The 23,991-nt window shown below is 41.6% G+C and overlaps 1 protein-coding gene across 1 annotated transcript; it reads left to right on the forward strand.

The window, feature by feature from the left end:
• Positions 1 to 1,122: 1,122 nt before the first annotated feature.
• On the forward strand, positions 1,123 to 23,082 carry LOC149298354 (F-actin-capping protein subunit alpha-1). Its single transcript, XM_089487506.1, has 11 exons — positions 1,123 to 1,161; positions 8,289 to 8,384; positions 11,161 to 11,224; positions 13,174 to 13,225; positions 15,119 to 15,182; positions 16,947 to 17,153; positions 17,436 to 17,515; positions 17,625 to 17,703; positions 18,337 to 18,408; positions 20,886 to 20,948; positions 22,942 to 23,082. Exons 1-11 carry the CDS (start codon positions 1,123 to 1,125, stop codon positions 23,080 to 23,082), a joined length of 957 nt encoding a protein of 318 aa, XP_089343632.1.
• The last annotated feature ends 909 nt before the right edge of the window (positions 23,083 to 23,991 follow it).

Below are 23,991 nucleotides of genomic sequence, written 5' to 3' on the forward strand. Positions count from 1 at the left end.
TTAATTTAGGGGCATTTATGCTTAATGAGGTGTTTAGGGTTAATTTGGGGGCAGTTATGCTTAATGGGGTGTTTAGGGTTAATTTGGGGGCAGTTATGCTTAATGGGGTCTTTAGTGTTAATTTGGGGGCAGTTATGCTTAAAGGGGTCTTTAGTGTTAATTTGGGGGCAGTTATGCTTAATGGGGTGTTTAGGGTTAATTTGGGGGCAGTTATGCTTAATGGGGTGTTAAGGGTTAATTTTAGGGGCAGTCATGGTTGATGGGGTGTTAAGGGTTAATTTTAGGGCAGTCATGGTTGATGGGGTGTTTAGGGTTAATTTAATGGTGAGGGTTAATTTAATTAATTTAATAAAGTTAGCTTAAGGTGCAGTTGCAGGTAAAGGGGAATGTAAATCCTGGGGGCAGTGATTATGAATGTATTATTTATAACAGTATGGTGACATTCTCTGAATGATTACAATGCCAATGAAGGCAGAGAGTCGTTCAAAGATCCGGATCTTACAATGATCCGGATCTTACAATGATCCGGATCTTACAGTGATCCGGATCACTGTAAGATTCGGATCCCTGTAAGATCCGAATCTTTGAACGACTCTCTGCCTTCATTGACATCACTGGAGGCAGGGGGGAGGATTCATAATGAAAGGGGCGGGGCCAATCGTTAGTGTGCCTGCACGGAGTTACTGGAAAACAGTAACTCCGTGCAGACACACTGAGTGATCCGAAGATCCGGATCATGAATCGGATCATTTCAGTGAACGAATCGAAATGATCCGATTCACTTTAATGATCCGAACTTCCCATCACTAATATACATAGCTGAATTCAGTATATTAATGTAATGAATTATTAAGGGTTCTAAAAAATGTGTTAGAAACCTATTTTCTGCCCCTTACGTTACAGTAAGCATACATTTTACACAAGCTTAAAAAACCACAGACGCGTATCGTAGCGTGCTAAAACCGCAAATAAGTGCGCCGAACGAAATCAGCAAGATTTTGCCTCCAGCAATATGGCGGCTAGAACGCGCTACAGCTTCTGCTTTGCTCCGGAAATTTACCCCTCCCATCCCGTGGAGCTTTGCGCCCTAATCGCGGCGGGGCTGGGCCAGTTGGAGCCAAGATGGCTGACTACGAGGATCGGGTGTCTGATGAGGAGAAGGTAAATACTCCACCGTTCCTGAAACGCCAGTGTTTTGCCCCCTCATGCACCATTTGCTCATTGGAGTGTGTGACCGAACCTGGGTAACCTTGTCGGTTTTTACAGTCTCCATTATTGTTTACTTCTTCCGCGTTTAACCCTTCGCCTGCTTTGTTAGTGACAGCTCTCCGCGCCACCTCCGGCATTCCGTTTCGTAGCGTCCAACTCCCATCGCTCGCAGCACCTACTTGAGCGTGAATAGCGATTGTGACTGTAGGGCCGGTGCAGAGCCTATTCGTGGCTATCTTTTAGGTAACGAGGGCAAGGCCTGTCAGTGAGCCTGGATCTAATTTACCTGTCTTTGATGTTTGCGGCCAGGGTTAGTAGCAGGGAAAGGGCTGTTAGCCAGCTCGTAAAAGCCGGGCTTAGGGAACTGATTGAACACTGTAGGCAGGGGTGCATCCTTAATAGATGACAAGTCCCAGCTGGGGTTCTGTGATATATATATATATATATATAACTTAAAGGCTGTTCTATGTTTTGTTTGTGTAAGGCAACATAACTGTGCAAGATTACCTGTATGAAGCACCTGATCATATATATATATGGTGGGTTTGTGTGTATATATATATATATATATATATATATATATATTATTTTTGAACAAGTGTTGGATGGCAACAAGTCATCCGAGTAGTTCTGACAGTTGGTGGTCCTGTCCATGATGTGTTAAGTGAACTTGGTCTGGAGGTAATGGGAGTTCTTGTAGCAAGCACCGGCTTGCCTCTTGTAATCTTTGAGATCAGGGCTCACTGTATTGCGGCAAAGTACATGTTCGCTTTTTTGACTGTACAGTGTTTCGATGGATCCACTCCTTGGGTTTCCTCTAATTATAGAACAGGGGTCAGCGAAAGAATCTTGGATCTCTATGTGGCTTACGTCTGCATGCCCCTCTTCAATATAACTACCTACACGGAGACCGCTAGGCGCATGGCGTAGCTGGCAAAGAAAAAAAAAAAGTTGTCAGGTTTCCCAAGCGAGATCTAATCTGCAGTACAGCTGTCAGTCCATCATGTCAGACCCTATAAGTCTAAATGATCGTAAATATGCACGACATTTATTTTCTGCAAAAAAACCCAAAACTGCACCTCCGTCGTACGTGCCAGATTTTTGGACCCTGTGAATCTGCAGAAAAAATAAAAATTCTAAACTAATACTGCTAATTTTTTTTTGTCCTGCAATAGCTTTGAAAGGTACAGGAGAGACGAGGCTCGTATTAAATGCGTTGGTGCCTCGTGTCATCCTCATGAGGACTTATTCTCCAGAACTAGTTTGGCAGATAACTTGCATAATGTAGCACTTTTTCCGCATCCTGTTAAATCCCTTTTTTCTCAAATATTTGTTTTCCCTCCTAGAAGCAAAATAATACTAAAGCCACAATCGTGTTTCGTATTTAAAACTCATATCAAATATCAGACTTAAGCAGAGTTTCTTTCTTTTTACGCTCGTTACCTGCTTATTGATTGCAGTTTTTCTGGTTGGAATTGTTAATCGCTCGCTATCAGTGCCTGCCTGGGATGTTGTGCTGCCTAGGCTCAAGGATGAAAGGCTGAGCCCCCCCCCCCCCCCATGCCCAAACCCAGACACACGCACCTCTTACCCTGTCTTCAGCTTACCTTTCATGCTGCTCCAGCAGGGTCACGCAACGCAACGTTACATGACCCCACTTAACTCGCCTTCTTCTTAAAACTAGAGCCATAAGAGGTAAGCTCAGGACTCGGGACTTACCACTTCATTCCTACTTGTATAGCATGCTTTCAGCTTTCTTTGGAAGGGGGGTGGCGGCAATTGCCCCCCCTGGATCTGCCCATGCTTGGCCTCCCTGCCGGAGTGCCTCCTGGGTCCCATGGTCCCACCAGAACCACTGTTCACTATGCTAATATTGCAAGGTTGTGATATCCTAGTGAATGATTGTCACTATTTAGCGTATGCTGCATTCTAGGTTCGCTAAGGATCACTCTATCCAGTAGACAATGTAGACTTCTGCCCAGGTCACCAGTAATCTCAAACTAAAGCAGACAGCATCAGGGCAGTGCGTCAGACACCTTCCTAAATGTTACCGCCTCGAGCCTTTTCGCAGACGCGGGTTCCTTGTAGAAGACTCTGTCCCCTCTATTAGTGTCACTTGAACCCATACGTCCTAATGAAAAGCTCCTCGGCCCGGTGGATGCCCGCTCTCGAACAGGAAGAATTCAGTAATTCTCTATTTCCTGTATGAGAAATGCAAGAATGTGCACGTTTCAACAAAAAGAAAATGCCGGAATTCTTTGCATTCGCAGAAGACGGCATCGACCGGAGTAATGAGTTCCCGTTGACAAATGCTCTTGCTTCTTATTAGTTTTTTATGTTAAAAAAAAATAAATAAGATGTTGTTCTTGGTTGTTAATGAAGAACACCACATGGGTTTTGTGTACGGGTTTAATGGCACATGAAGCAAGAATGTTTGGGGTTTTTTGGTTTGAATTTTGGCGTGTTGTACTTAGATCACTTTGCTAGGAACCAAGTTATTTTCACATCTGCTGATATTTAACTACCCAAAAGTACATGGTTGTGTTCCAACATGCTGAAATTGACACAGTTGCAGTTACTTAGTGTTCAGTGTGTGTGTGTGTGTGTGTTCTTCTCTAACCCATTATTTTTCTGGTTTATTAGTCCTTGTTAGTAATTTAATATTCATCGTTTACTGAAATAAAATAACTTACCTTTTTGAGAGGCTGGCGGTTGCTGTCCCGATTTCGCCCCACGTTGGACTACAAGACGCGGCAGTGGCAGGAAAGTCCTTCCATTGAAGTCCCTGGACATGCGTTCTGCACATGCAAGCAAAGGGTTCCCAGTAGACTCACTGGAACTTAAGCACGAGCCAGCGCCGAGTATATCGCGCATGCACAGAGGTAAGCAGGAGATGTCTCTCTGAACGCATTTCCTGCAAGCTAAAGAACTTGGCATGGAAAGACGGCAGATAAATAGAGATATCCTGATGGATCCCTTCATGCGCTTGAGAACATTTAAATGAGTAGTCAGCTGCTGTTTACATTAAGGTGCATAGGATGGCAGGTATGCCCCTTTGACACTCGAGGAACGTCCAGACACATCCAGTGCGCCCTACAATAGTTTAAGGAAATATTATCCTGTTCCTGCGTCAGCTGGGTACAGAGACTTTCTACTGTTTTACACGGCAGCTCCGGAAAAAGAGAACAAAATGCACACCAGAAATAGTTAAACATGCGCCAGTGTCACCAAAGCTTCATTAAGTATATGTACCTCTCAAGCTCAAAAGGTTGGAGAGAAAAAGCTTCTTTTTAACGGCTGGCAAATGGAGAGGGACTTCCTGCCCCCAAAAATGTAGATCCTTACGTCGAATATCATGAATTTCCAGCCCTGAGTAGTTCAGGTGTATGGTTGTACGCGGTGTTCGCAGAACTTTGAAGCCAGGAAGTGATTCACCTACAGTGATCAATATTAAACCAGAAATATTATTTTTCTTCTAACACTTGCCTCATGTGTTATTACCGTAGATTTGACCAAGCAGTCCTTGGCATGGCACTAAACAATGGGTGTGGAGCATATGTTAGCATAAGGATATAAGCACACAGTGTAAAGCAAAACTTCAGTGCTCGCTCTTCTTGCAGCGTGTCCTGGTGGGCAGAACTGGTCGCCGACCGTACAGGCAGCCAGCCGTGTCCTACACTGTCAGGCGCGAGACTGACGGCATGTTAAGGCTGCTGTCCGGCAGGGCAAGATGAAGCCACCATGCGGGAAGTGAGCATGAATAGATAAGATACTTAAAGTAACTGTGCAAGCTTTACTTTCGATGTCTGTGAGGCTGAAAACTATAGTAATAGGGGCACATTGTCTCAAATTGGCGCCTAAATTACAGGACAGTTGTCAGCTCCTACTTTTGTCTGAGTAGGGTTGGTGGCGTTCACACCCAGTGCCATGATTCCGTGTGATCTGCTTTTTAAATGGTTGCTTTAGGCCGGAGTCTGATGGATAAAGTTAAAGGAAGACGAAGATTGCAGGGTAAAAACTCTCACCTCTTGGGAAGTCCCTTAGCTTTATTGCTCATCTTTCCTTGTCAAACGTAGAACTAGGTTTTCATCTGCTTATGTATTTAATACATTTAATTGGTAAAGTAGGTTGTCTCTTGAGCTCAAAAACTAGGTCTTGAGAGCCGCTTGTGTGATGATCTGGTGCAGGACCTGTCTGTGCTCCGGGGGGGGGGGGTAACTAGAAACCACGGGGCTCCCCAACTTCTCCAACCAACATGTCCCACAGTGCATCTCTGTCCCCAGACAGCTGCGCAATGCCTAGTGTTTCATATGATTTCGGCATAAATCTGATTTTTTTTATTTATTTTTTTTTTGCACAGTTCGTATAAGGAAACCTTTTTATATTATTAAACTATTTGGTTATGTGGTTTCTCCCTTTAGATAATAGATATGATGTTATCTTTATTTCCAGTTGTTCTTTGGCCTTCGAAAGGTGTATATGTGCTGAAACCATTAATGAGTTTGTTGGTATATGTAATGTTATACACACGCTTCATCTTCTGTTTTGTGTGTCCGTCCATTGTTCCATTGTGCACACAAGCTAGACACACCCCAGTAAATGTTACTAGCCAGATGGAGTTTTTATAAGCCGCATTCTTGTAGAACTATGCACACCACATTCCACCCTGGCCTTGTGTCTAGGTTTTTTCATACCCTTTGAATATCGTTTGCTCTATATAAGTAAAGGATAATAAATGTCTCCTTGTAGTCTTAATATAAATTCAACTTTTAATAAGCTGTTACTATTAAAATGTCATTCCTACAACCCATAAGAATATGTCCTTCAGCTGAATATTATTCAAGGATTTGTTTCTGGGATAAGAAAACGCACAATGAATAAAGGTTTAGTAGTTTATACTTGCGTCTGTTTTTTGGGACCTAACTGCACTAAACTGATTAAACCAAGTGGTCCCGTTAGACCGTTTCTAATTATGATCTATAACTATACATTTTTATTTCTTCTGTACTTAGCCTGTGGGTATGGTGGGGCATAGAAAGAGTTAACGCTCACAGCAGGGCAGCCGGAGGAAGCATGTTCAGCAAATTTCAGCAATATTGCCTGAAATGGTAAAAGAAACGGCAGGAAGTGTGAAAGAAAGCTAGGCTCGGAGCCGTGCGCACGCATCGCCCGGCACATCTGCTGCAGCCATGCCCAGATGTCGTGTGTCTTCATAGACAGGGTTGCGTAACGGCGTTATTTCCTTAACATTGTTGTTGCGCCGAAATCCTGGGGGAGGAGCAAAAATAATAAGGGGATTGGAAGAGCTTGGTTCTGATCTATATATACGCTAAAAGCATCTTAGAGGAGAAATAACGTTGCATAACGATGTGATGGGCCAATATAAAGAGCTCTCCATTGACAGGGAGGTCTTCTTCTGAGACTGGAAGAGCGCAGGTTTCATAGACAACAGAGGAAGGGATTCTTCACAGTGAGGGCAGTGAAGGTATGGAATTCACTGCCAAGCGATGTGGGGCCATCAAATACAATGGGTGCCTTCTAAAAAGGCCTGGATAAGCAGAGCATACAGGGCTTTAACAATTTGAATAATATTTTAGAGGTTCTTGATCCAAGGGGAAATCTGATTGCCTTTTGGAGTCAAGATGGTTATTCTCTCACTTTTTAAGTAAGAAAATATGAAAAAAGCTTTATTTTTTTTGCTGCCTCTTGGATCAAAAGCAGGAAGGATAGGTAAAATGGTTGCACTTGATGGACTTTTATTTTAACCTAACTTACTAACCAACTATAGCAAACCTAGTGAATGTGTTCCTCTTCTACTACTGTGTAGCGTTGGCTATGCTGAATCGGGCATTATGCTTGTAGAGGGCATCAGCACAGCTTCGCTGTCATGTTGGCAAGCAAGTGCATGCAGGAGGAAGGTGTCGGGGACATATTTCGCCACGAGCGACCCTTCCAGTGTTCTGAATACACAGAGCTTAAACCTTGCATAACACACAGTCTGATACTTTATGAAGACTTGTCACGTCTTAGCTGTTATGGCTACCATGGTGTGGTGCCAATATTTGTTTAAAGATTATAGGGTTTTTCCCCCATTTTATAGGAAAGACTCGAATAGAAGTTTAGTTACAGCCTGCATAGAGCTACTTTTTAGCTGTTTATTTTGTGCTGGGTGAGAGAGCTAAATGCTTAAGCATGGATTAGAATCGGCTTATGATGAGGATAATATGAGAAGCACTTGATAAGGAAGAAAGTATAATGGAAGACTGGACAGAAAGCGGAGGGGAAAACCTCTTTAATTTTAGTGCACCAGGGTAGCTAATGCTTAAGCTAAAACATCTAACAAGGGCTGTTCGGGCAGCAATAGGGGGTCCTACACAATAATAGGCAGGTGGTCCTAATGTTATGGCTGATTGGTGCATCTCCCGTTTACAAATCTAGATACATAGTAAGTCTGTAAGCATTGAGAGGTTAACTGCTGAAGCCGTCGCTAAGTATACTCGCCAAACTGGTAGCTTAGCTAACTGACTAAACCATGCATTATAACAGGCAGACCCCAACATTCTTTGGTTGGCCCTGTAAAATATATATAGTTATATCGGCACTATGGTCCATTTGAGGTTTAACAGAGGTGTCTGAGGTTTATCGGCTACCTGTCTTAGTTGGCTCCTCGTGATTGTAAAGGTGGTCATGTCCTTCAGAACTGAATGATGGCATACATTTGCATCATGAGCAGTGCCTGGGATTTAAGATCTACATTTTACAGTTCCAACTCTTGTCAACTTTCCTTAAAGCTGCAGAAGTTGAAACATTCACCGCCTTAAAGTGTTTGTATTCCCATCAATGACAGAATCTGAACCTAAACTGCAAGTAGAAGGAGGCTTCTTCATCATGCAGGACTTCTTGACATTCTCCATGTCCTGTTCCAAGCTTGCACTCACAATGCCTTCACCACATCAACCCTCAGCCTGGAGAAGAAGCATTAAGTGGATGTCTATCTAATCTGGCGTTTCACTCAGATTTTTTGCTTTGACAAATGACATTGTTGGGTTTCAAGACATTGTCCACGTTTCTGTTTATAGGTTTATGACGTCAATAAACAAATTGCCAATGAAGCCACGTTTTACCTGGTTAAAGAATTTGTTCTGTTAAGGGATTGTCTGTTCAGCCACCAAAGGGTAATGCTTCTGCAATTGGGTATAAATGTGTTAAATTCTGTAATTCAAAAGTTTGACAAACCAGAACACCAGACCGAGGCAGAACTGTTTGTATGAGTAAGTGGAAATAGTAATATTATGTAAACTACAACTTTATATGCCAAATTTTCTGTGTACTCATCACAAGTTGATTATTATTGACTGAATATTTAATATATGGCTCCTGAACAGAATGAAAACTTCTATATTTTATCTCTGTCTCAGGAAGAGTCAACTATTTCTGGAATATTAGTTTTTATGATTAATAATCGATCAACAACACTTGGAAGATCTGTTTACTGAAATATTGAAAGCTTGAGAAGCTCTCACTGTATGAAGCTCCTCTTGAGATGAAAGAGTTATTATGGTTCTTCTGTGGGCAGGCTGTTTAACGAAATGTCATCTGGAGCCTTGCTTAGAGGCATAAATTCTGGTGTTACTCAGGCTCTGCCTTTTTACCCCCCACTGCTACCGCTTACATGCTAACCCTGGCGTGTGGTGCTAAGAAAAGCCTGGGCCGTGGTTTGGGTCCATTTAGGGCAGGAGGGAATGCAAGCAAGACGGCTACTTGGGTTACCTCGAATGCAAATTCTGTTTAAATACAGATATCTCCGTGTGGTCGCCGAAAAGACTGAAGTAAGTCTGTGCTGCTAAATTTAACATTTATTCTACAAGCTTTCAGGCTATGATTTTTAAATACGGAACCAAGATCTCACTGTTGCAGGTTTGTGGCAAAAATCTAGAACATAAAAAGTATTTCATTTAGAAAGATCTTGTTGAAATCCGTCGCACGTGCGTGTGCTCACAAGGACATGAGGAATACACGTTTGAAGGGACTATTTACTGCCTTACAAAAAGAATGCAAAATAAAATACAGTGTTGGGTCCTTTTGATATATATGCTTTACATCAGAAAATCACTCTGCAGCTATCCACCTCCTCCATCGTGCTGCGGAGTGGTTGCTGAATCAGTGTGAGGAAAGTGCCTCCGATTGGTTTCAGCCAAACTCATCTCCTACACAGGAAAATAGGGGGTTACTACAGACTCCAACCATGCATTTGTAAGAGGGAGCGTGAAAATGTAAAAGGCCATCGTATGCATTAGTGTTTTTTCTGGACTGGGTTCAGGGTTTGTATCTAGTCTGCCAGATTGTTACAGATGGAGAGGACAAGCAGCTCTTACATTCGCATAGAAACATGTTGACCTGGTTGACCTTCTTTGAGAACTAAGACCTTAGTCTTGTATTGGGGAAACTCCAACAGGTTTTCCATGACTGTCCTTACCTCCTGCTTCCCGCCTGGAATTCGGGCTGGTGGCATCCTCCGCTCACAGTTCCTGTCTCGCGTGCGGTTGCGAGGGCCATTTTGCAGTCTCGGTATTTACATATTGTCATTGAACCCTACATTGTGAGCAACCTAGTTTCTGCGGTGTTAAGAGCTCCAGTCTGAGGCTTCTAGGTTCCAGACAAAGGATAGAAGAGTTCCAGAGGATTGTGGTAGGTGAATGCTCATGTATTATGCAGGGCCAGTTTCTTTGGCCTTTCTGTTTAATATAATTCAACGGGTGTCAATACGTTGGAGAAATCTTATTGATTTTACTGTACGTTATACATGGTCAACCAAGCGCTTTCTGCAGCTGACTGGGGCTGGGCTTTTTATAATGATATGTATATTGATGTCAAGAAGCTGAAACACAACTCTTGGCCATGTCTCACAAACAGGATGCCACGTTCTGTAATGGGAGGTCACCATTCTCCCTTCCCTAGAATACTTAAGATATGTTTTGTTTTTTGTTTTTTTTCTTTTGTTTAAGAAGCTACTCCTTACAATATTCCTTTTGTCTTTACATATCATTTTTCCTGGACGTCCTCCGTGTCGGAACATTCATGTGTAATCACAATTTAAATACTCGTTAATGCCAGTCAGACTTTGGCTAGCGTTCTTAGTCCATAAAGAGACGTGCATCAAATTCACTAATGGGCGAGTTCTTCCGAAAATACTCCAGAGATGGCAATTTTCACTTTAGGGACGTTCGCTAAAATGCGTATCGAATCCATGCAACGCGTCTCTGAGCTCGGATCCCGGAGGGTCCCATTGAAGCACCTTATATTTTCCTATGGGTCAAAATTAACCCCTTGGGCGGTCCCTAAACCCATTGAAAACAATGCGTTTTGAGCCCGTACATGTAAATACAGTGCCGTATATATTTATACTTTAACGAAAAGGGCCTTTTATTTCATTAGGGTCCTAATACTTTTCCTTTGTCTGCGGACCTGTAGCCGTGTTATTTTGGCTGGCTTTTCTCAGAGGTAGAATTTATGATGCAGAGAGAATTCAGAGGCAAACATTTTAGCCATACAAGCCATAAAAATCATTTTCAACCATCATTTTCAATATTTATGGTGTATTCGTAACAAGTCTACTTTCTACGACCTAACTTGGTTGCGGCTTCTTGGTATGCATCGTATGATTGCAAACCATAAGGTTATGTATAAAGAGACGTTCCAGGGCAATAGTTCTGAATAGAGAGCAAGCCCAATGGAAACATTGACCTATTTTCACTGCTGCACCTCGAATGCTGCGTGTATAAACCCGATGGCATCTCTAACCACAAGCGTTTGTTTCTACAAGCCATGAAAGCCTTAGAGGCATCGGTGTTAAACATGTTTAAATGGTTTTGGTGATCGCTCCCCACCCCTCTGAAAGAAATGATCTTTAAAAACAAAACAACCAAAATACCCCTGTTTGTATTTCTGCAGGTGCGCATTGCGGCAAAATTCATCACCCATGCGCCCCCAGGAGAGTTCAACGAAGTCTTTAATGGTAAGTGCAAGCAGGCATCACATGTCACAGAAACTACATATTGTCTGTATGTGATTATAAATATATGCGTGTGTGTGTGTGTACGCGCATTTATGAATGACTTGCGGTATTCTTGCAGCTTGTGTGTGGCTTATTACATGCCTCCAATGCATGTGACGGTGGAGAGCTCCCTTTAAAGTTAGTGTTCTCATTGTAAGCTTCAGCGATAAACATCTCCATGCAAGTGATGGGTTGGCAAATGCTGAGGGCAGGCGTCTATTTATATCCCATGTGCATACGCGGAAAGAGCTCTTATTGATTTAATTAGGAGCACTTCCCTGCCACTGACTTGCTGCTTTACACAGCTTCTGCCTTTAAGTGCTATATCCACTATGAATTGTTCAAAAACAAAGTACTCGCAGAGTAATACGCATACTGTGTAAACTGTCTTTTTAAGAAAGCGGTACCCTATATGTGTGCCTGACGGATGGATTTCAGAAATGCCTTTTAACCCTCTATACGCCACTCTGCCTCTTGAAATGCCTTATACCTCCCTATATGCCGCTCTGCCCCATAATATGCCTTTTAACCCCTTAAATGCCAGAGTGGCATATAGGGGTATAAGGCAATTCTGGAGGCAGAGTGGCACATAGGGGGCAGATGTGCATAACTGGGGGGGCAGGTTGAAAAAAAAAAAGGAAATAAAAACAAAATATTTTTCTCAATCATAGCTTTTATTTAAAAAAAAATGTTCATGGTTTACATGAATTAACATTTACTGGTAACACTTTTTTCCTATAGGGTCATCTTATATTCAGGCTTTTTCTTTTTTTTCATAAATTAATATTCAGATTTTGGGGGGTCGTCTTATAATTGAGCAAATACGGTAGTTTTCATTTTCTGGAAAGCTACCGTAGTTGCTAGATTATAAAATGAGAGTTTTTTTTTCAGAGCAAGTACTCTGAAAAATACCCCTCTTCTTATATATGAAGTCATCTTATAATCAGACCTCAAATAGAGGTCTGACAACAAGACTAAGATCCAGATCCCCCGAAGGGCACCTGGATCTTCCTCTCTGGCAGCCGGTGGACGTCTATAAAATGCGCGCAGACACCCTCCCCTGCTACTGGGGCTTGTGTGACAGAGCACCCCTGTGACGTGACCTTCTGTTGCTCAGTCATAGAAGCCCTGGTGGAGGTTGCCTCCACCGGCTGCCCCCACTTGACACCAGGGAGTCTGGCGTACGAGGGACAAGTCTAGGGATGCATCGGTAAGGGGGGGGGGCATATCGGGGCAGATTGACAAATAGGGGGTATAAGGCAGAGTGGCATATAGGAGTTAAGGCATATCAAGGGGGGCAGAGTGGCATACAGGGGGCTATAAGGCATATCTGGGGGGCAGAGTAGCAAGCCGAGGGGCAGATGTGCATACCTGGGGGGGGGCAGGTTGGCAAATAAAAGGAAATAAAAACAAAGAATGCATTTTTCTCAATCATAGTTTTTATTAAATATGAAAAATAGTTTACATGTGAATTAATATTTACTAAGAAAACTTTTCTTATAGGGTTGTTTTATAGTCAGGCTTTCTTTTTTTTTTTCTAAATTCATATTCAAATTTAGGGGGGCATCTTATAATTGGGCAAATACGGTGATTTTAGGTTTCTGCCCAACATTACTTGCCAAAGGGGTCCTCAACCTTTCACTTTTAAAGCACTGAAATTATGCTTTTTTCCTTAAGTCACATTGTATGGGCAGTTCAGTATCACAGGGTAATGGATATTGTTTTCAGAATACACTGTGTTTCAGTGCTTTCTTTGTTGCATTGTGTGACCAAGCACAAGTCTGGACAGAGGTCTTCCTACAGTCTATTGCACACTGGTATTTACACAACCACAAACTGAGTCGTTCATAAACTTCTCCAGGTGACATATTCTTAACTTTACCCTTTCTGTTTTGTGTTTTGTATTACAGACGTCCGGCTACTCCTTAACAATGACAACCTGCTCAGGGAGGGCGCAGCACAGTAAGTCTTTTATTCTTGGGATCCTTACTATGTTGTATAACTGCTTAAGCACTGCAAGTACACCTTATGACCAAAGGCAATGGCCTACCCCTAAATTATTTTTCTTTATTTATATAATACACTTCGTTTTCACGAGTGCCAATTAATTTGCCCCCCTTTTGAATTCACGGTTGCTAAATTCACGGATTGGCCCTCACTACTCTTGGCACACGATTTTGTACCCACGTTTTTGGACACTGTTTTCTTTTTAAGAGGCAGTGAAGCCTGGACTTTGCTGGAGGAGGATTGGGAGCCTTCTGGCCCCTTCCTATCTCTACAAAACCAGCAAGGAGTCTCACTCTTCGGGGTGAGACTCAAGATCCGACCCTCCCATGGGGGGGGTTGGAATTTGTCCGAGTTCTCCGTGAGGGAACTCGGTATCGTAGTCTGGCTTCTGCTGCCTTGTGCACAGAATGCGGCACCAAAGGAGCACGCACCTCGGGCTTCCAAAAAAAAAAAAAAAAAAATGATGGACACCTGACCATCACACCTATATAAGCTTGTTGGACCTCTTATTTCTACAGCATAGCATGGTCCTAAATAGGGAGTTGCCCCCACTCTTGCAGCTATGAAAGCCTCCACTCTTCTGGGAAGGCTTCCCAAAAGATTTTGGAGTGTGTTGGCTGAGTGGGCGCACATTCCCACAGAGCATTTGTTAGGTCAGGTACTGACGTTGGATGAGAGAGTCTGACTCCACAGTCATCCCAAAGGTGTTCAATGTTGTTGAGGTCATGGCTCTATGTAGGCCACTCGAGTTCCTCCGCACCGAGCTCATCAAACTATGTCTTTATGGACCTAGCTTTGTGCAAACTGTTGCCACAAAGTTGGAATCATAAAACGTGTCTAAAAGTTGTTTGCATTCTGTAGCATTAACATTACCTTTCACTGGGAATAAGGGTCCAGGCCCAATCCCTCAAAGCAGCCCCAGACCGTTATCCCTCCTGCACCAAACATTACAGTAGGTGCCATGCAATCTGGTAGGTAGTGCTCTCCTGGCATCCTCCAAATACAGATTACTTCATCAGACTTCCATATAGTGAAGTGGGATTCATCACTCCAGAGTCCAGTGGCGGTGTGCTTTACCACTCTACCCAATTCTTCACAGTTGGAAGTGATAAAATGGTTGTGTTTGAAGCAGTGTCCTACCGAATTCCTGCTTTGTTTGCATCCCCCATGGACTAGTGTTGGACACAAAAACATTAACAAGTGGCAGTAAAGATTCCCATAAGCTAGGGCTACTAGATCCCCTCCTTCAACTGAGACAATATAGAGAATATATAGTGTAGGAATACACCAAACGCTCAGCTGTCTGCCTGGCTGGCCGGACGGGCACACTCTCTCACACATGTTCCTTTGTTAGTAACCTTGTCACCTTACTTTGCTAAAAAGTGCTGTCTGTACACTTTGGCGCATAACAGTTTCTATATCAAGAGCTAAGTAGAAATAAGAAAGGTGCATATGAACTTATAGTTGCTATATTTTACTAGGGACCTGTTTTTGCTTTTAGTTACATTATGCTTGAACTTTTTTTTGTTCATTGTCACACAAAGCATTACAAATTGAGACCATAGAGACAATCCACCAAAAGACATGAATCAGTATACAGGAGATGAATGACAGGATACGGTAATTACACATGTATAACCAAGTGGCCCATGACAGCCCTCCATCGCCGCTTAACCATACCTGAAAAAACCTGATATAACTGTTTCTTTAAAAGTGGAGTGAACTCGGCCTTTGACTCTCTGGTGAGCGTAGCTCTGGATTCCTTTTTTTCCCCTTAAGTAATAATACATGAAATAGTGTTGTATTTTCCGAAAAAGTAACATTTGGCACTTTTTTGTTTCTCAACAGCGCATTTGCCCAGTACAACATGGATCAATTTACTCCCGTCAAGATCGACGGTTATGATGACCCCGTAAGAGACTTACTTCAATCTCGTCTGTCTTGCAGTATTCAGCCACCTCTGCTTTTAATGGTTTCGGCAGTATTCCTTCTGCCAGCTTTTGTGCCATTAGCCTCTATGCACTGAAACGTCTCGTTTCTGAGCATATGTCTTTGCTGTTGTCTTTGGTCCTCTTGAAAATGAAAATATATATAGCTCTATTAGTCCAAGAGAAGATAATGTATAGGAGGAGATAACCTTTAGTTGTCTAACATAGAAAAAAAGGATGTAGACAATGTACCTGCGGGTCCCGGTAATGCCGTGCAGTCCCGCAAGGCTGCCTTCGCGTTGCTCCCTCACAGCGTCTCTTCTTTTGTTCCTCCCAGGAACCCAGAAGAGTCATGGGAGGTGACGTAAAATCACGTGACTCTGCAGTGTTCCTGGACCGAACAAGAGAAGAGACATTGTAAGGGAGCAGCGCGAAGGCAGCCTTGCGGGACTGTGCAGGATTACCGGGTCCCGCCGGTACAGTGTCTGACTGCCCGCAAGACCGCCTGCAAGTTTTTTGGCGGGACCCGCATCACAATGCAGTCCTCTACCTCACAGCTCTATCTTGGTCCTTTTGGTATCCATATAGTAACATTTGTATACCTCTTGGATGCTACTGTAAATAACAATATAATATTGGTTTAATGTATACAAGACAAACGGAAGTAGCTTTGTGACAGCGGTGCTGCGGTATTTCTGAGAAATGAAGCGTGGCATTTATGTTTAATGCTCTGTTGGTTCAGTCAAAATAATTTAGCCTCCTGCCTGCCCCCTCCTTTGTTGGCATGTCATATGCATAATAGTATTTCATTTTCAAGCACATCTTTGTGGGTTGGCACACAATTTTTTTTTATATTTTTTTTCTTCACTTTTTTTGCTTTTTATGTAGAAATACTTTACAAGGCACGGAAGGGTTATATAAGTGTCAAGGTTTCCAAGGATGCCCATTAGTGGTTTACATCTCTAAGTATTGCTGTATTAGCTAATGGAAGAGCTGACAGGAGCGTTTGGTGGAGAGTTGTGGTTTCAACTCCGGCTTTACTATTCATTACACTAGCAATGTGTACGTTGACTTTTTGAAGAATTTTCGCTCTTTAACCCCTTAAGGACAATGGGCAGTCCCTAAACCCATTGAAAACAATGTATTTTGATCCCGTACGTGTACGAGCTTTGTCATTAAGGGGTTAAACTCTACATTACATAGCCCAACCAACCTCTCCTTACAGGAGAAGCTCACTGGGGTTGGCTCTTTATCACGTACAATGAAATAAAACACCTGAAATACAAATCTCCTGCAAACCTTTCTGTCAATGTTCTGTTTAGTCAAAAACCCCTTTTGTATTGTTCTCTTTGAAGTGTTAAAGCAGTTAAGTAAAGGGCCCTTATCCCTATTACTGGTTTGCCTTTGCCAGTCAAGCAGCCATTCGAAGATCCTTAAATTTATAACATTATTTATATTCTTTAATAAGACGTATAGTACTGGTTGTAGTCCTGGATTAAACTTTGAGACATAGTTCATAAAATCTCAATCATTTAGAGGATTGTGATATTTTGTCAGGTTAACACATCCTGTATTTTTGATGTGCAATTTTATGTAGGGGTAGAGACTTGAGAAGCCCCAGGTTTAGACCATGAAGAAACTTGCAATGTTTGTGTTTATTATAGCCTAACCTACTGCCTGTATGCTGTCGATATCTACATCTTATCTATAAGATCTCCTTATTCTACCTCACTTTGTTTCATTGATAGATTCTAATCACAGAGCATGGAGACCTTGGCAATGGCAGATTCCTAGATCCGCGAAATAGGATTTCTTTTAAGTTTGACCACCTGAGAAAAGAAGGCAGCGACCCTCACCCAGATGACGGGGACACAAGCTTAAAGTCTTGGAGAGATGCCTGCGACACAGCATTGAGAGCTTATGTGAAAGATCACTATTCAAACGGCATTTGTACTGTTAAGTATCCTTCTATGAAACATAGGCGTTAACATCTAAAGATTAAACTGAGTTTCTTGAAACATCTGTTTTTACATAAGGACTTTTGCTACTACCTGGTTTCTAAGTAATTGCTAACGTCCAGGGGCAGATTTAATCAGGTTGCAGCTCTGAGGCTTGGACCTGATGCTCTAGACTCGCTCTGAACTGATTAAATTGGCTGTTGAAAAGTGAGATGTTTTAGCCTTGCAAAATAAGTGTATCGGTGATCCCCTGTCTAAATGATGTTGATCTTCTCGTAGGTCTATGGGAAGACAATAGATGGACAGCAAACCATAATTGCGTGCATCGAAAGCCACCAATTTCAACCGAAGAACTTTTGGTATGTATACGTAAAGTACATGATATGGTCTAAAATACTATATAGTAAATTCTATTGAACATCTCGCGTGCAGAATGATTTACCGTTAGATTTTAAATTCTTTGTGTAGGAACGGCCGTTGGCGGTCTGAATGGAAATTCACTGTGTCGCAGTCTACTGCTCAGTTGGTTGGAGTGCTCAAAATTCAGGTAAGGAATGTAACTGAAATGTGTTTTTTTTTCTTCTTCCTAATCCTATGTGTTAGATCTATACAAAAAATAAGTATGAATTGTACAAAGCTTAGACCTCATATACACTTTAATGCATATTATAGCAGATTGCTCCCCACCTTTGAAAATGAATGAGGGGATTCTGCAGAAACAATCTATATGCACCTGCCCCTTTCCCCATCCCCCAGCTAAGCTATATGACAGTATATAAGTTAATTGCAAAGTTTTTAGTTCAGGCAGCATTGTAATGGTGGGTAAGGAGAAATGAGCTTTGCTAAAGGACATTGATCAGGTATTGCTAGTTCTACCACCCAGAGAGACAGCTCTAGGCTTCCGTCACACGTGAACTCCATGAAGTAACTTTTATATTGCATTTTAGTGCTATGGATTTGTCTTTGTCAAATGCATTAGCATAGGCACAATACTTTTTTTTTTTTTTTTTTTTGTATGTCGCATAATACTGCTGCCATTATTAAAAGGGCAGTCTGCCCCCTCTAGCGTATATTATCTCTAGTGAGACCTGTGGATTGAACCTGAGCAGACAGATGGCTGGAAGAGGATATATATATATGGTGGAAAACCCTATTGCATTAATCTGTTCTTGCTCTACAGGTTCATTACTACGAAGATGGCAATGTTCAGCTTGTCAGCCACAAAGATGTCCAGGAATCCATAACAATTGCAGTGAGTATCCATATTATCAGACCCTCCCCAAAGAAACATATAATGTGAGACACGCGCAAAACTTGGCTTTGTGTCAGTAACATAACACAGATTGCGTTTTCTAAAGTAGCCTTCAATTTATAAACTTATTCGGCCCTTCTCTGGCCTTCTTATACTATGTAAACCCCAGCGCACTCTTCTGTGACACTTTTTCCTTTGTTTTCAGCATAAGGTAAACCCAGCTAGTCATTTTATAATGCTATAATCTCAATCTAAAACATACTTTTACCCCCCCCCCCTTATTTATCTAAAACCATTGTATTCTAGCCAATGCAACTCGAAAAAACCAAAATCCTACACATTGGGAAATTCGCTGCCTTCACACACATTATAATCACAGATATATAATGAGTAATAGGAATGCGATATACGCAGTCATTCTGACATCAAACAAACCATGATTCGCTCGTCACAAGTAAATATTGACTGCAGCAGGTCGACAACACGGTATTTTTGTGTGTACAAAGTAACGCTTTCGCAATACCAATCAGTGGAATAATTTTTACCGCTTTGAAATTGGATTGCTTCTTATACACATTCCCTTTGTAGCGCAGCATCTCTTAACTTGTTTAGGAACTAGAACACTAGTCATAAGTGTCGTCCTAGGTGCGTCATATAAAACTATTCTTGTCCCGTGACATTTGTGGTACATATTGGGTTAAATTCTGCTGCGTCACCGATCATAACCTGGCTTCCATATTGTCAACTGGAGCGAGTACATAATGTGAATAGAATTAAACGGTTATTGAGGATGTTGACACTATTTGTTCTGTCGTTACCACCAGCACCACTGATCACGTAATTATAATTTTAATATTGCCAATTATATCTAAAAAGGGACCAGAGTGATGCCCCCTAATTACAAGATCCAAGGGTATCCCCAATAACACTGCACCCCCAAATTACAAGATCCAAGGGTATCCCCAATACTATTGCAGCGCTGCGATAAACATTCCAACACCCCAAACTGTAAAATGTGTTCAATTGTTCCTGAATAACTCATACCATCTTGAAGAATTCAAAAAATGCTCATCAACAAAATATAGTAAAAATAAGGGAAAAAACACCATGAGTGAACTATTGGTAAACAGAAACTGATTTCGTTCTTCAAATGGCTTCTATTCTGTGGACAAAAAAAGTCTTTTGTTTTTTTTATGCATATATATTTTTTTAAAATTTCTGCTCACTTTTGTATATTATAGCCCTAAAAATAGTGCTTCATATGAATGTGTGAAACCACAAAGGCCATGAAAAGCAAAACAAACTCTAATTTATGTGCATATTCTAGAGAGAAATATGGATACAGAATATTGCAAAAAAACCCAAAAATGACTCTGGCCCTGTATCGTAAAGCAAATATTAACCTTTTACAGCAAAAAGTATAAGCTAGTGAAGCCACGGTTTTGGATGCAAACAGTGTGGCCATGCTCAGGTTAGTGGAGTTAGGTTTATCCTGCGGGCGAGAGAGATTCAAAACATGGACGTCAAAGATGTGTGAAAACAAAAAATAAAAAATAAAAAAAAGCCTTGTAGAGTTATTTAGGTTTTTGCGATATGGTTAACCGATTTCTGCAAGTTATTTCAAATATGTCTTACAACAGCGACTCCTGCAGAGAATTCTCCTGACCCTCCTCGTACATTGTTCTGCAATGGCAGTCACGATTCACATTAAAAATATAAATTGCCAAGTGTATTAGTTTATTAAGGCTTGGAAACTGTGATCATATGTATTTTAGTTCCCGTTAGCAGTAGTAGTAGTATATGTTAATATATACTGTGATCAGCAGGTGGCAGGCATTGATAAGTTTAGCATGGCTGTCCTGTGCCTGAAACAACTAGTAAATAAAAATCGTCCTTGGCACTTTAAGGCCAGCAGCCGATAAATTACATGCATGCTGCGGCCTAATGGATACCCACAAGTATGGGATCTCACGTACATGGAAGGGGCTGATTCATGCCTGACATGTATTGCTCAATGAGATTTTACATATTTAAAATTGCCTGCAAATGTATATTGTGCATTATGGAAAAGTTTTCTACTTTTTATGTACTCGTTGTAAGTTTTAGGCAGGAGTCTGCTGAGGTGGCCATATGGTGTGCATTGCACCCGGGGTGACGGCTCTCCTCCCAACCAGGGAGGTCTGTCACTTCTTCAGTACCCCCTTGCGGTGCGCATCACCTTTATGGGCAGATACGTCGCGTCTCTCTGAGACGGATAACAATGCTAGGGAGGTACGGATACGGACCGCTGCTGGTAAAAAGTAACGAGTTGAGTGACTGTTGTAGATCTGCCCCCCCCACGCTGAATTGTATGAGATGCCTCACCACCTATCCGGGAGGCACCCAAGTAACCATCACCACCACTTCTTCTCATAGACTGTTAGTTGAAAACTGAAGCACACCTTTAATCCAATGTATCTTATTTTATTCTTTCTTAGGGAGAAGCCCAAACTGCCAAGGAGTTTGTAAGAATTATAGAACAAGCTGAAAATGAGTACCAGGTGAATTTTTTTTTTCTTTTCAGTCGAAAGCATTAACCAATTTGTGTTGACATATCATAATCATTTTTGTGGAAAACCGATAGCAGGATTCATTTATTAAACCAGAGGATGAAACGTTTTAAGCTCCTGACTTTATTGTCACTGTTGTGATGAGCTAAGCTTCCCCTGCTCCATGTGAAGATACATTTCTACGTTGGGCGTTCACAGCACTCAGTAAAGTTAGTAGAAGGTCTGCTACGTATTCAAGTTTACTACTTTTCCATAGTGTACATTTACAATTCAATTCACTTAAATAAACCTCGAAATAATGTTAACCGATTCAAATAAGCCAAAATGGCAAGTCAACTGCTTCCCGTTTTCACTATTTGCATGATTTTTCCTCCCTATTAAGTTCTTTTCTTTCCCCTCTTCGTTTGTTTTTTTCAGCTTTTTTAAATTGCTGCTTCTATCTATCTATAGAAGCTTATACTTTGTAAAGGTCTTACCAACTTTTACTAGTTATCTCAGTTTGTCTGACGTATAAAAAAATAAAATGCACTGTTAACTATATACTGCATCCCTAAAACAATAACATTGCTTAACCCCTCCAGGACCGGGACGTACCTGGTACTTCCTGGTCATATGTCGCCACTAGACCGGGGCGTACCAGGTACGTTATCCCCAAAAACCGCCCCCACATCACCACAATCGTGGTGATCGCGGGGACGCTGCTGCTGCTGTCTGCCCAGGAGTCTGGGCAGACCAGCACAGCCACTCCAAGCCCCGCCCCCGAGCCTGAGATCCCTCCCACGCAGTGGGCGCATCAATGAAGAAATGGATGCCTGAAAACTGTCAAAATTACCCAAGTTGAACACCTTGACTTGGATGCTGTTCATAAATATATACTTTTACGAGGTCATTTACAGTGGGGGGGACTTCCAAAAGGTCCCAAATGGGATATGGGCCCAGTAAACGTGCATAATGCGCATGTTCCCGTTTTGCCCTCATAGCTTCCTCAAAAAATGCATGAACCATGCATGTGAGGCCTTGTTGGAGCCAGGGGATGTTGGTGAACACAATTTGGTGTTTTTTCTGCAGTTGCACATATTCTATACAAAATATAATATGAAATCTAAAGCAACATATGCAAATAAAAATACCTCAATTTGGCAGCAATTGGCAATAAAATCCCTGTTTGAAAAGTGTCAAAATTACCCTAGTTGTACACCTTGATTTATCTACTGTTCATAAACATATAATTCTGGGGGGATAATCAGTATCTGTGACAACTATTGCCGTTATTAGACTACCATGCTAAATTTGAAAAAAATTACATTTTAAAAACGTGATGCATGCCTTGCAATATTTGCCCTATACTGGTCAAATTAGATGAAAATCCTGGCCATGTTGGGTGGTTTCCAAATCAGGACAAGTTAATGAATATATTTTGGAATTTTTTTTCCTATTGGTTCAATGTGTGTACAATTTGTATGTATACAAAACTGTAAAAAAATGTTTTCATTTTTCCCCACCTTTTCCAGTTTATTTCAAACAGAACAATGTACTACCCAGCTTAATATGGTTTCAAATGAAAGCCCTACTTGTGCTGAAAAAAAAAACAATATATGATTTGTGTGGGTGCACTAATTGATAAGAGAGAAATTACAGTTGAAGAAAGACATAGCAAAAACAGCTCCGGTCCTTTAGCGACACGTTAGTATCAAAATCCCGGTCCTGAAGGGGTTAAAGACGTTAAGCTATATTGCCACTAAAACGTGGCGTTTCCCCTTTTAAACAAAATCCTGTTATTCCTGCAGAAGATGTTAACCCCTACATGTACGTGCTCACAATGCATTATTTTTAATGGGTTTAAGGACAACCCATTGTCCTTAAGGGGTTAAAAGGCAGCGCCAGACACTGTCTGCTAGCCAGCTTGCTAGTAATTATGAAGATCAAACAATGTGTTAAAGTATTTCTTTCTGATTTTTTTTTTTTTGTGTGTCTTCTCGTACAGACTGCCATAAGCGAGAACTATCAGACCATGTCAGACACCACATTCAAAGCCTTACGCCGGCAGCTACCTGTAACCCGCACCAAGATCGACTGGAACAAAATCCTCAGCTACAAGATTGGCAAAGAGATGCAGAATGCTTGAAAACCTTTACGGGGCTTACGGCAATGTTTGGTGTGCAAAGCAACGTTGGAACTGGTCTGGTCTTACACATATGCTGTGTAACCCCTTCCGTGCCGGAGCAGTTAACTTCACTGTTTATCTCCTCCGGCACAAATGGGGTTCAAAAGGAAACGTTTAAAAAAAAAAAAACGCAGGGGTTTACAAAATGTGATATTTTGCCAGGGCCTACAAAGCTATTGTATTTTTTACCCTCCAGGCGCTGCAGTGCGAACGGTTTTCTTTTATATTCCCGTAATATGTTTATATGTGATCACTGCGTTTCTTGGTTGCGTATGTTCCAACCAGGCAAAAGAACTTGAACTCAAAATAAAATTTAAAACAAAACTTACCGGCTTTGGGCACCCTCATGACCTCCTCTATTACAGCAGTGTGTCCTAAACGTTAAATGTCACCTGCGATGTTTCTAATGTGTCACCCCTGCTAGATCACCTAAGTTCTATTTATTCTTTGCGGACAATATCAATTGCCAATGTATTTCTCAACCACGAGATTGGTTTAAAGTAAAAAAAAAACAAAAAAACCCCTATGATTTCTAATTTCTAAATCTCAGCTTATACATATCCATACAGATAGGCGAGCTAGAGACCAGTGCTTTTGCTTAAGATTATTCAGAAAATGAATGGTCCCGCAGAGAAGGTTATACATTGTGTGGCAGCGTGTTGGGAAGTGTCATGCCAATATAGGAATGCGTCATTCTCAGACCAGTCTCATTTTTCTCTTTAAATTTGAAGCTGAGCAGTTTAGGTTTCTAGAAAACCAGACATATTTCAAATTTGGTTGCCATGGTAATGTCACTCAATAAATGCTCATTGCTGCCCTGTGCGATGGATGGTTTGTAATGTTTCTGGCTAAAGGGACCATCTGATTCAC

Source organism: Sceloporus occidentalis, unplaced genomic scaffold (genome assembly GCF_023333645.1).
Source record: "Sceloporus occidentalis isolate IW3139 unplaced genomic scaffold, rSceOcc1.0.p SCAF_33, whole genome shotgun sequence".
In the NCBI taxonomy this organism is placed as follows: domain Eukaryota; kingdom Metazoa; phylum Chordata; class Lepidosauria; order Squamata; family Phrynosomatidae; genus Sceloporus; species Sceloporus occidentalis.